This window comes from Dromaius novaehollandiae, chromosome 8, assembly GCF_036370855.1.
Source record: "Dromaius novaehollandiae isolate bDroNov1 chromosome 8, bDroNov1.hap1, whole genome shotgun sequence".
NCBI lineage: Eukaryota > Metazoa > Chordata > Aves > Casuariiformes > Dromaiidae > Dromaius > Dromaius novaehollandiae.
Window position 1 is genome coordinate 28,650,321 of NC_088105.1, and position 12,306 is coordinate 28,662,626.

At 37.3% G+C, this 12,306-nt stretch overlaps 1 protein-coding gene across 1 annotated transcript in view; it reads right to left on the bottom strand.

Annotated features, from left to right (window-relative positions):
- Window positions 1-12,306, bottom strand: part of AK5 (adenylate kinase 5) — a 106,844-nt gene that overhangs the window by 42,755 nt on the left and 51,783 nt on the right. The window contains exons 7-8 of the mRNA XM_064516067.1: window positions 8,928-9,018; window positions 920-996 (exon numbers count right to left, since the gene is read on the bottom strand). Of these exons, the coding sequence (XP_064372137.1) occupies window positions 920-996; window positions 8,928-9,018 (168 nt within the window). The remainder of the gene's footprint in view (window positions 1-919; window positions 997-8,927; window positions 9,019-12,306) is intronic.

A 12,306-nucleotide genomic window follows, 5' to 3' on the forward strand; every position in this document is an offset into this window, starting at 1 on the left:
AAAAGCCAAACTGAAATAAAGGACAAAGTGTTGCATTGAACACTGTAAAAGAAAACCAGTGCATGAATGTATGATACCAAATGAAAATCCAGTTCTCTTGGTTCTGATCTCTTCACTAGTTTTAAAATTTTACAGGGAACAATGTATTAAATATGCAAAAACACCACCCTTAAATACAGTAGTGTAACAGGCTTTAGAAAGAAACCATCTTTTTAATTATAAATCAGTCTTTTAATGGTTATTAGTACAATATTCAGGCTATTCTTCATCTCACATGCAGTTTTGTCTTAACTATAGTACAGACCTGTATTTTTGACAGGCTGTAGGCCATATGCCATATACAAACACTTTTATTACACTCTCTCTAGCTTTCTTTCTTGCATATAAGCAAAGTGCTATCTAAATTTAATTCTTAGATGGGGATGTGATAGAATAAGTAGAAAAGTTAGTTTCAACACACCATAGGCATTTGTTGTTGTTTTCTTTTTATAAACACTTCTCTATTTCAAGGGGAGAACTTTTGATTTGGTTTTAGTTGTGTCCCACATTTTTTGTTTTGTATTCTCATGCCCTTCTTTCGAAGATCGTTTTACTCTCTGTTCTTAAATATACAGTAGGCTTACAGCGCATTCCAACAACTGTTTGCCAACATTTGTCAACATTGTAATGTTCATGGACGAAACTCAGTGGTGCAAAGTAATGGAAGATAACACAATAATCATGCTTTTCTCATAACCAGAAAGCGACGTGTGTGTAACACATTTGCTTAATACAGCACTTTAAAAGCACTTATGCTTAGCTACACTTAATTCAGCCATCTTGCTCAGACAAATTGTATCATATGTTACATGCCTAGAAAAATGTCTAAAGAAAGACCATATTTATATGTGGAGGGAGAGAGAGGGAGAAGGAAAATTACCTGGTCTTCAAAGTCAAATTCTGTATAAACAGTATCTCCGGAATCCATAATCAGACTGCAGTCAAGTTCATTTGGCCCTAAAATAAGAAAAGAGATTAGATTTCAGAAACAGATTGGAAATTTTCACTTTATGTGACAGAACACTAACATTTCCAATTGTCTGTATGTATGCAAAAACTGTGATCCAAAGAATCATTCAGATGTGGTAGAATACCCATGTGAGTGCTATTCCATTAACAAAGCCTTCAAAGCATCCATAAAAGCTACCACAAATCTTAATAAAGAACAGCTAAACTAAGTGGTATATTATTTCAGCTAGACTGCAAATTTATTGGGCAGGGTGTTCTGCACAGCATGACTCGCGATTGTAAAACTGCCATCAGGATCTGAGCTTAGGGGAGAATACAGGCCATGCTTAGGAAGGAGAAAGGAAATACTGATTAATTAGCGATTAGCAGATACGGATCCTGGAGTGATGTTGATGGGGGACCAAAGCAGCATGCTTCCACAGCAGCAGTCCCCCTTCACACCCCATTCCTTTCCTAGGTGACAGTGTGGCTCTGGCCCCTGTTCTGCCTCTGCTCCCCATCATCTGCCTGTGGCAGCATCAGCAAGTCTTGCAGTAGTCACTACTAAAACCAGCATGGGAGAATTAGCCACTAATAATCTTTCTATCCAAATGTAAAAAGGATGTACTTTGGACATCATATTTGGTTTTTAGCAACATCACCGCATTCAGATTATCTTACTCCTGGGCAAAGAGGAAGGAAACAGTTTCCCATGCCCAAGATGGTGCAGCCCTAAATCAAATGGTGCAAGTATTCAGCACATATTAAAATGTCAATAGGCATGTGACTATAGGGGTATTTTTCACAGCATCATTAAAATTATGTTAGAATAACAAAAAACAGTAAGGACACATGGGGCTCCCTATCAGTCTTGGAATATGGGCTGTGGTCTGTCTTGGGCACATTTATAAATTGTAACCAGCCAGCAGCCACAGGTGAGCCCAGTCACTATCTTCATGTGGGGAGCAACAGGAAGCACCAGGGGACCTACAAGATGTGTTTTGCATTGTGTGCTGCTGTCCTTAGTCAGACAAGATTACTGCTGAGGAACAGGAAACAACTCCCTTCCTTGTGGTTTACTGCTGTGTCTGAATCTGGTGTGATTTTTTTTTTTTGGAAAGCATAGGCACTATGGCTACATAGTTTTTAGACTACTGCTGACCTGGAGATGGTATTCTCCCCATCAGAGATGCTTGTGTGGACAGCTCTCTGGACTAAACACTATTAATACATTTTGCAGTTCAATTTGTGCCAGATGCATTTACGTATTGTCTGCTTTTGTTTGTTCTTAAAGCTTACATAGTAATAATCTATGTAGGTGAACTAAACACCACTGAGAACAGAGAAGAGGAATTGGATGTCATGATGACTAAAATCATAAAGAGCTTGGTAGAGATGATGATTCTAGGGTGTCTTAATTTGCAACCCATATTACAATTGCTGCCAAATACATCTTTGATGCAATTCTGCAAACTACATAAAAGACACCAGGGAAAGACTTGGGTCCACCATCTGCTGGTGTTTTTCTTCCCCCCCCCCCCCCCCGCCATGTTCCTGTATACTTTAACAGATTGCTATAAAAAATAATAGAAAGGGATTATACTTTTGCTATCCTAGAATGTCACATGTACATATGCAGCATGTTCTCTGGTATATATACTTTATAGTCTTTTATTGAAAATACTTGTTTGTAAAAGATATATGCAAGCAAATAGAATTTCAACTGCTGAGAGAAGCTCTTTTTTTTTTTTTCCACAGCTGACATCTCCCTCCTAACATTGAGTCATGATGGTTAAATACTTTTAATGTGGTCAAGGATTTTAAGGCCTTTTTGTCTTCAACTAACACAGTAGTTTCCCTGGGGAAGCTTAACTCTTTTCCAAGGGGTATTCAAGGAACATCAGGAAAACTGAAAACATATGTCTTTTTTTTTTTCTGGTTCAATGAAGACTAACAAAAACCATAACCAACTGTCACATACAGAATGGTAATAGAGACTACTCTGCACTTCTTGACATGCCTGAAGACAACCTACCAGGAATGAACTGTTGTGAATGGCTATTCCAAGGGCAAGATAAAATAGTGAGGTAACGTAAGAGTACCTGTGACACCCCTGACACATCATGAGTATTCTGCTACTTTCCAGCTCAGTGTGCTGTTGGAGGGAGCATATTTTGCTGGATTTGGACACAACTTATTAAAACGGGTCTTGCTGGCGAGGAGAACAGGCTTGCTAACTAATTCCACTAATAAAAGTGGAAGTAGAAGCATGCCAGATAGTTGCCTGACAAGATAATGAAGTCAGTAATTATGGCAATAGGCAAGGCTACTGATGGGGTAAAGCTGAGCAGAGGATGCTAGGAAGAGTGGATAATTCAAAACTCAGCTCAGGTTTTCTGAGCCCAAGTTTCAATCAGCAATGTATCATGTGAAAATTGTGGCACTGTTCAGCTATTAAAGGAGAAACACAGGAGGTAGACTTAAGGAAAGGAGGAGGATCTTTTCAAAATGTTTGGAAGTGAATGTGTCCTGCTGCTTTAAATGAGTGTGTATGCTGCAGATCTTGCATTACGGTAACAAAACAGCCGATCATATGCAAGTTTCTATGTTTTCTCTGTCCAAGTTGCATTTTTTTTCCTATGATAAGCTTACACATTAAGAATCAGGCTATAAAACATTTTAATACTTGTTTACCATTAAGAGGAAAGTCTTCTGGTTTAAACTGTCCTAATTCCTTGCAGATGGATGCCCCAGTGTATCAGAGAATCTAAGCTCTTGCTTCATTTAGAGTCTTCATGTGCTTGTATGAACCTATCTCAAATGATCTGAGTAACTTCAGCAATTCTAGTTGGGGAAATTCAACTGTTCTAAATTAACAAAATGCTTGAAATGCCAAAATGCCAAGGAGAAATAGCTTGCAAATACCTGATCAGAAAAGATAAATTTCTCACTTGAAATATACTTCTTCAATTTCAATGCATGTATAAAGTTGAGGTAATGGAAACCTCTTTGCTGTTATGTGCCCTGTATTTTCCTTACGGAAAAAAGTAGAGGATTTTATGAACAGTACTGCACAATTAAAAAAAATAAATCAGTTAAATTCTTTACTGAGTAACCAGCTCTCCAGGGAGGAGGAGGTTGCTGACAAAAGAAACAGCACATCAGATGGAACATGCTCCCTGTTTTGCTAGGCTTTGTATCTTACTACCGAAAGCACTGTTCATACAGATCTGTCTGGCTAGGAACCCAAAAGGATCCAACAACACAGCAGGGAGGGACTGGAGTTGAATTAATGGGTGGCTACAGTGATACCAGTGTGTGCGACAGAAGTGACCCCTGCCAAGCCTGACAGTCAGAAAAAACAACCTGCCCACTCCCATGGTGGTGTAGGGCTGTGCTCAGTCGCTTCCTTCACCATGAGGCTGTGCTTTTCAGATGTATTTTATGTGTTTGTTGCCATCAAGCTGAATTAACAGGAGTGGTAATGCAAAGCTAGCAGGGTATAGCTACTACGGGCAGGTCTGTATAACAGGCATGTGAATCCTACCGCAGAAGTGTACCCCAAAACTCAGGGGCACAACGGCCATAATGTGTTTGGTCCTATAAAATATTTCATGTGTTTTGAGGCTGGGTGAATGTCACTTTGTCTGAAAAGGTGTGCACCTTCAGCTTTTGCTGAATGCAAATGCCAAGCCTTGCTTTTCCACAGTTCATTCATTTATACAAAGAAGCGAAATTATACTGATCTGTCTAAATTTAGCTGCAGTTAATTTAACTTCCCATTACTAGGTAGCAATATCCCATTATGTGGGTTAATTAAGTCTGCTCCTTGGACCATTTGTGTTTTGGCAAATCAGTTAATGTATTTCCAGTCCTCACTTAAATCCATTATTTATTTGAAGTCCTGGTAGCAATACGATTCAATATGATTCATTGGCTCAAATATCCTCATACTCCAGATTATTTTTAACAACTATAATGTTGCACTTCCCTACTTTGACTGTCTTAAAATTAATTTAAAACTATCCCGTGAAACATGTTGCTTCTATTAATTGCATGTTTATACCAGTTAAGCACAATACAATAAAATTGTCCTTTATGTTATGGAAAGTGCTCTGAAGCACTGTCTGCTAACTGAATTAATACATCTTACGTAAAAGCACTTGGGCTAGACAAATGCTCAAAAAATAATTTTCAAGTGGAATATAATACAAACAAAAGCACTGATTAGCATTAGAATGATTACAGTTTCATTTTGCTCTCAGTAAGATGCTTCTAACACAAATTTTATTGCAACCTTACACTGTTGAATTTCATGACAGGTTGTTGCTCTTAGCAACAACCTTAATATTTCATTGGAAGCAACAATGAGAAAAATTGTATTATAACCTATAAAAAAAATTTAATTGTTTTCCTTCAGCATATATTGTGACACAGTTGCTTACAACTGGATCTTACAGGTATATCCTATGAATGAAAATGATGCAGAGACATTAGAATACTTAGAAATACTATGTCTATGCTAGTCACCAGGAAGCAAAATACTGCAAAACTGCAGTATCACTAAGAGGATTAAAAGATTTAAAAAAGTGATATTAAGGGAACACTGAAACTGCAAACCCTAGAAATTAAATACCTAGCCTCAGTATGGTCATCAGGAATCCTACTTTGAGTCTTTTTACTATCACAGGTGCTCAAACTTAGGCACTAATTAGGTCATCCAGGAAGCCATTCAGAACTAACTAACAGGAGATGAGAGATAATGACAGCTGTTGAACTCCTGTAGTAAGCATAAAGAAACATGCAGGCTCACAGTTTGAGTCAGCTAGCACTGGAGGAGACCTGGTTTCTCAGCTGTGGAATGTCAGCATAATTATCCAGAACCACCACAAAGTCCCTCCAGCTCAAAATGCATCTCCAGGACTGGCTGAGGTATGATTCTCATAAAGAGTATAAGACAGTGCAAGTATACAGTGATCCTTCCAGTATACTCTCCAGCTTTGAAGGATCAGCAGGTCAGCCACTTGCTAAGATCAATGTTGTGTCAGACCATCATGTTAAATAATCCTAATGAGTGCACAAACACCTGCGTGGTCTTGTCTAATTCCTCTTTCATATGTTTAACATGCAGTATTGTCTGATTCACCTATCTGGGCTGTACAGCTTAACTGTATTCTATATAGAAATATACCTTGTTTATTTATTTATTTTTCTAAGTTGCTGACTGCATCTTTGACTGTGTTATGAAAAACAGAGAACAAGAGTTTATAAATCTCTGTCAAAGCTGGCTGCAGGCTTATCTTTCCAAAGTGAAAAGGACCTCGCTCTCTGGAGCATTTCTGAATTTTATGTTAGCTTCTGAGTAGTAAAACAAAAATAACGTAAGGAGCTGGGCCCAGAAAAGGTATTTCTGTTCCCAGCTATTAAATGGGCACAGAATCCAGCTCCCTCTGGAATCACAACTCTTGTATTCCTGACTGCTCAGGGCCCCTGAGTTTGAGGCAGCATACTGAGAAATAGGAGATATGTGTTTGAAACCCCTAAAGCTTGACATCACAATTGAACTAGGATCTCTCAATTCCTGTGCAAATACCATTAAACTGTTATGTAAAATGAAGATGCCAAAATCAGCATGTTTTTGAATGGAATTGTCTGTGGTTGTTGCTGTCGTGCTTTATGATGAACTAGTCCGTGCTTTATGATGAACTAGTCCTTGCAAAAAAGAACTGGGGAATAAATATCTTTCCTCTATGAACATCTTTGATGGAAACAAGGACTGTATAATTTGATCATGAATTTTCTAATCATCATAGAGAAAAAAGTTATTTAGAGAAGCCTAGCCTGCAGACCAGATCACCTCCTGTTTTCTGTTAGGATAGGAGCCTGACAAAGCTTTAATACCATGTTCTACTTTGCATGTAAGTTTCCTCCAATGTGTGTATTACAGCTCTGTTGACAATGACAAGGCACTGGGCTCTTCTATTTGAGAGTCTGGCCATAAGGATTGCTTCTGCCAGTAAAGGTGTCTGAACACGGTTTGCTTTGCTATTGAAACAACCATTTTCTGTCTCTTGAATAGTCTCTTTTAGTAGTAGTTTCTCTTCCTACTACACGTGTTAAATCTAGCTTCATCAGGCAGTAAAACATATAATTCCCGTTCCATCAACCTCACCAATGCCCTTGGCTGTCTTAGCATTTGGTCCTTCCTGTATCAGCTAAATCATAACTTCGTTAATAAAACAAGCTTACTGAGTAGCTTCAGCAAGTGCATACTCTGTGCCAACTATTTATCTGGACAGTGGCATGGCTTCTGACACCTCTTCAGTTTATTCTGGTGAGGAATTTCTTCCTCAGGTGAGGAAAAGTAGATAACACTTTCCAGGAACTAACTGGGACACATCCAGAATCACAAACAGTTTGTACGAATTGTTTAGCTTTTGCCAGTCTGCTTGTCAGAATTTGCACTTTTATGACACTTCTTTCTTCTTCTTGCTACTCATTACTTAGTTCATTTAACTGGGGAATCCACAGGTGATTACCAAAACAATACTATACAGTGAGAATGTCATTTTAGGTTTAGAATCAATCTTTTCCCCTTGGGAATAAAGCTAAGCACAGAAGAGAGGTAAGTGTGCCACTTAATGGAGAAAAATAGCAGTATTTATTCTTGTGCCCATCTCTTCTTTAAGCTGACCACTAGAAACCTGTTTTTTAGATATACACTTTTTAACATTCTTTTTTCCCCTCATTGACAACTCATCTTTATCTGATTTTGAACATTATCAAATAATAGTCTTATGAGTGGGTTTTGTAGACTGGGTAGTTAGTATGGCACTGCCTTTCAAGTGTTCAAAATATGACCTATTTTTCTTTCTGAAGTATTGGTCTGTTTGCAAATGTCTTGCTAGTATTTTTAACATAAACTAGCTTACTCAGCTGGAGAATTCACACACAAAAAATAACTAGGTAAGATGAGACCTCATCTCCCTCTTTGTTAAAAAGAGCTAATGGACATATTACTCCTACTAGACTTCACCCTGCTTCCTCGATCCTTCCTTCCTTGGCAGCCCCCAGATGATTGTTCATGATTACTAATAACGGAAGCCATCTTGTTTACTTAATTTATGGCAGATGAGTTTTCCCTTAAAGAGGAGCGAAAATTTTTTCTATTATACATATTCAATTAATAAAGCTGGTAAATTTAACAGGGAAATACTGCCTCTAAAGATCTCTCTTTCTTTTTTGCATGCTGTTTTGCAAGACAACAGTTACAACCTCGTCTACCTACCTAACCCTCGTGATCTACTTGGAAGACAGCCAGGGTTGCGTTTCTGTAAAAAGAAACTTGTCAAGGTACCAAGGTACATTTTCAGGTTCCTTTAAAGCAAAATCTTTCTGACAGATGTTATGGATTTTCAGTGCTTTAATTTTTAGCTTCAATTTTTTGCAGTCCTTTGTCCCTCACAGGCTGTTTCTTTGAAGACTTTCAAGCATGAGTGAGCACAAATAGAAAAAAATCCTCCTAATTTATACAGTTTCAGAATTAGTACCAATTATTAGGGAGGACACGTGATCATTAGTGTTATAGGATTGGTTTCCTGGTTAACGCTGAGGTATAGCCTGGAATTGAAAAAGAGATAGCTGACAACTGCAATTGATCAATGTATAACTTTATTTTATAAAAACATAGTTATTTTAATGGACTATCTACAGTGTTTTAAATTGAGGTTGTAGAAAATAAGATTATCATCTTACTCTTCTGGATTGTATGACGCTTTCAAATGCAAAGAGAATTTTTGCCCTTGGTTGCGTGCAAATGTTTGAGATTTATCAAGACTCTTCTACAGTGTGTACATCTATAGAGGAATATGAAAAAGGCATCCCATCAACGTCAAAAGCAGTAGGAGAAATGTGGTTCTTTAAACCTTACATTAACTCACCTGCTGAAGCCTCTTTGTTAGCAAATAGCTTATTGTCAACTGCCAAACTTATGTCAAAGAACACTTCTTCTTCATCTCTGTCTGCATCAAACTATTAAGGGGGAAGAAAAAAAGGTGGCAATCAGATACTACTTATTAGTTAGCCGAACATCAATGTGTAATATAAATTCTCATGCCAAGTCTCCTTAATTTGATTAAAAACCTTTCTATCTCATTTTTCAGTATGCTGTCCACTGCAAACTTGAAGTATGATTCATGTTTATTTTGACTGAAAACTAAACATAATTTTCTAAACTATGTTGCCATTTCTTGTTGGCTTGTCATTAACTGCAGTACAATTGAGTTGCTTTCTCCTTTGAAGCTTCATTCTTTTAGAGCAGTATTAGTAATATATATTAAATGCTTTGGATGGTTGGAAAAAAATGACAGTGTAGAGACGGGAAGACTGTTTACTTTCTTGTTGCTTCTTTTCAGTGATTAGGATAATTAAATACATTTAATTTGCAAGTGAAATTTTTTTGGCAACTCCTGAACTGTCTGAAACTCTTTTATGTGATATGTGTATGTATGTATGATTCCTTCAAGTTGTTAAGCAAAAGTCTTAGGAAAAAGTAAAGGATTTTTGAAAGTATATGTATAAAACAAAGAAAAGCTTTCCTTTTTCTGACACTAGCAGAAAGTGCACTAGCTCAGTTATAAATTAATAAAATCAGGAAAGCAAAGCTCCAGTAAAATGACCAATAATTGATTTAATTTCTTACAATTTTATCCTTTTCTCATCTATTACGGCTTTTGCCCAAACTCTGATACTGATTCTCCCGAGTTTTTTCTCAACGCTGTCAGGCAGATTCTTTTTATGATCACGTGTGACAAGCTTTTCCATTTCTTTTTTGTAATATTTATCATGCCTCATTCATTTAGATCATTACTTATTGACATTTTCTTGCGAGGAAAAAAAATGTACTATTTATTACTTTTGCTCTGAAGTTTTTCTACTTATTTAACTAGCCTCAGTTCATGCTACTAGGGAAAAAGGGAATACTATAATCTCAAGTCACAGGGACACCCAAATAATGGTCACATTAGATGGCTGTCATTCAGTGTCATCTCCCCTGCATAATTTTGAATCATTGTGTATCTTCTGTCTTAGAATGGAGAATGAACCTCAGGACCAAAAGCATCACACTATCAAATGCAAGCTTGTCAACCTCAGCAGGCTCATTCTTCCAAACCTGAAACTGTTGAGCACCTTTTCAGATGTCTAGTCAGTATCTGCATGGCAAAAATAATAGGCAGGGAAGGGCTGGGAGAGAAAATTTTAAATACTATGGGCAGCATTGTCACAGAAGCTGGTATTGATGGTGATGTAGTTGTTTTCCCAGTATCTATCACAGATATTAGTTAAGAATACAGCATGGCCCATCCAGTGATTTAATTTTAGAAAGATACTGAATTACTTATCTGACACCCACTATTGCAAAATCAATATCGCTCTTTTCATTATTCCTTATGATGACTTATGAAGCACCTCTATTTGATTTCTCACTGGCTAATGAAATGTGCTTTCTTAGTGGAATTTTCCATCAGCACCTCGTAATAAACCTAAAGGCAAAGATCAGTCCAAGAATAATTATTTAGAGTGGTGGATGTCAGAAATAATTCAAAAATAGGGAAAGAACATTACAGAGACAAAGAATGACATTACAAACTGTCCTCCCTTTGAACTTCATTTTCTTTCATTCACAGTCCCAGAGTACACTAGAGAGAGGCAACTGAATATGGAAAGACTGGTGCCAGAAAAGCTAAACTCTCAAAATGTGAGTGCTCAGAACTGAACTGAACTGTTATTAGTCTGATTTAAAACTTAATGGTGTTAATATTTAGCTTTATGTTTAGCTCAGCCCAAGAGATCAGTTTTGTCACAGATGTGCCCTATTACAATTACTCATAGGTGGAATTTTTGGAGTGGTCCTCAAGGTCTGAACCACAAACTACTTTCCAAGAACCAGTCTGAAGTTCATCCCATGATGCAGCATGGTTGTCCATCTGTCTGGGCAGAGGTGTATCGGTTCTAGAGGAGTTGTACTGCCATCTTAACAGTGCTAATTGAAACTCAGAGCATTATTTTATAAAGAGGAAATTTGTTTGGGTTTGTCTATTAGAAAGATTACATCTTAACCTGTGGCAACTGAGGCAAAGCTGCCTTATGGGAGAACAGGCCTTTAAAGAAGTTTTTTGGGCTAGTATTTGGCAATTTTTTATCAATGAAGAAAGAGCGAATTTGGAATGTCCTTGCTCACAAGAAAGGAGTATTGATCCTTAATGTGAATTCTTTTGTGCTGGTCTTTCTCTGAGGAAGTATGGGAATATTCTTCTGTTGCTTCTCATCAAAAAAAAGTCTGTTTCATTAGATATCCTAGGGAAGGCAAGTCATATCATATGTGTATACACGTAAAAACAATAAATTACAATCAGGTTGTGTCTGATCAGTACTGAGCAGGTCACACCACATTTGGAGAGAAGACAGGCTTTCTGTCTCATTAGTAGCATTCCTTTGAGTAATCCAGATTACCATGAAAAAACACACGATCAATCTCAAAACGTTCTGACTATTCCAAGAATTCGAAACAACTTTCCCCCATTCAAAGAACACCAGCTGTGCTTCAGCACTCTGAAAAATCTGAGTTTTACAATGAAATCCTATATTGTGACTGAAAGAAAACCAATTATTTGAAGCTTGCACATGGACTCAGTTTTCCCCTCACAAAATGAGAATTGTAATACCCTGAGCCACAGGAAGGCAAGGTAGCTTTCAAAGAGAAAGTATTTTTGAAAGCAACTAAGAAACCATATGAGTTCTATACTTCATTGAACTGCTAAACACTTTAAAAAGAAATCCTCTGATAATTATTGGATGCTTGAATAAAACACTAAAGGTATTCAAACTACCCTATTCACATGGAACAAAGAGCAGCAAAACTGCAGTCTAAATTATTTTTAGCATAACATGCCTAAATTGATAGGTTGCTTTCCCTATTGAAAACAAATCCCTTCTTCAGAATCCCTACTTGCTTCAGAACACATCTCTTCGCAACTAAATTATCTACTTATATTTTTCTGGATGGCTCAGTTTAGTTATGGTAAAGGGCTATGTTTTATACGAATACAATAATCTTCATTCTTTGTCTGCAAACATTTAATTGGGACAAACAAGGAGTAGTAAAAGTGTAAGTAGTAAAAGGAGTGCCCTGAAAAGTGAATCTAGGAATACGGCACCTTCTTGCTCAGTAGATAAAAGTTTAGAGTCAGTTCTGCTTCATTTGGGCCAAAGGCCATAAAAGCACAATACAACTATTCTCTTTATATCTGCAGAAAAAAA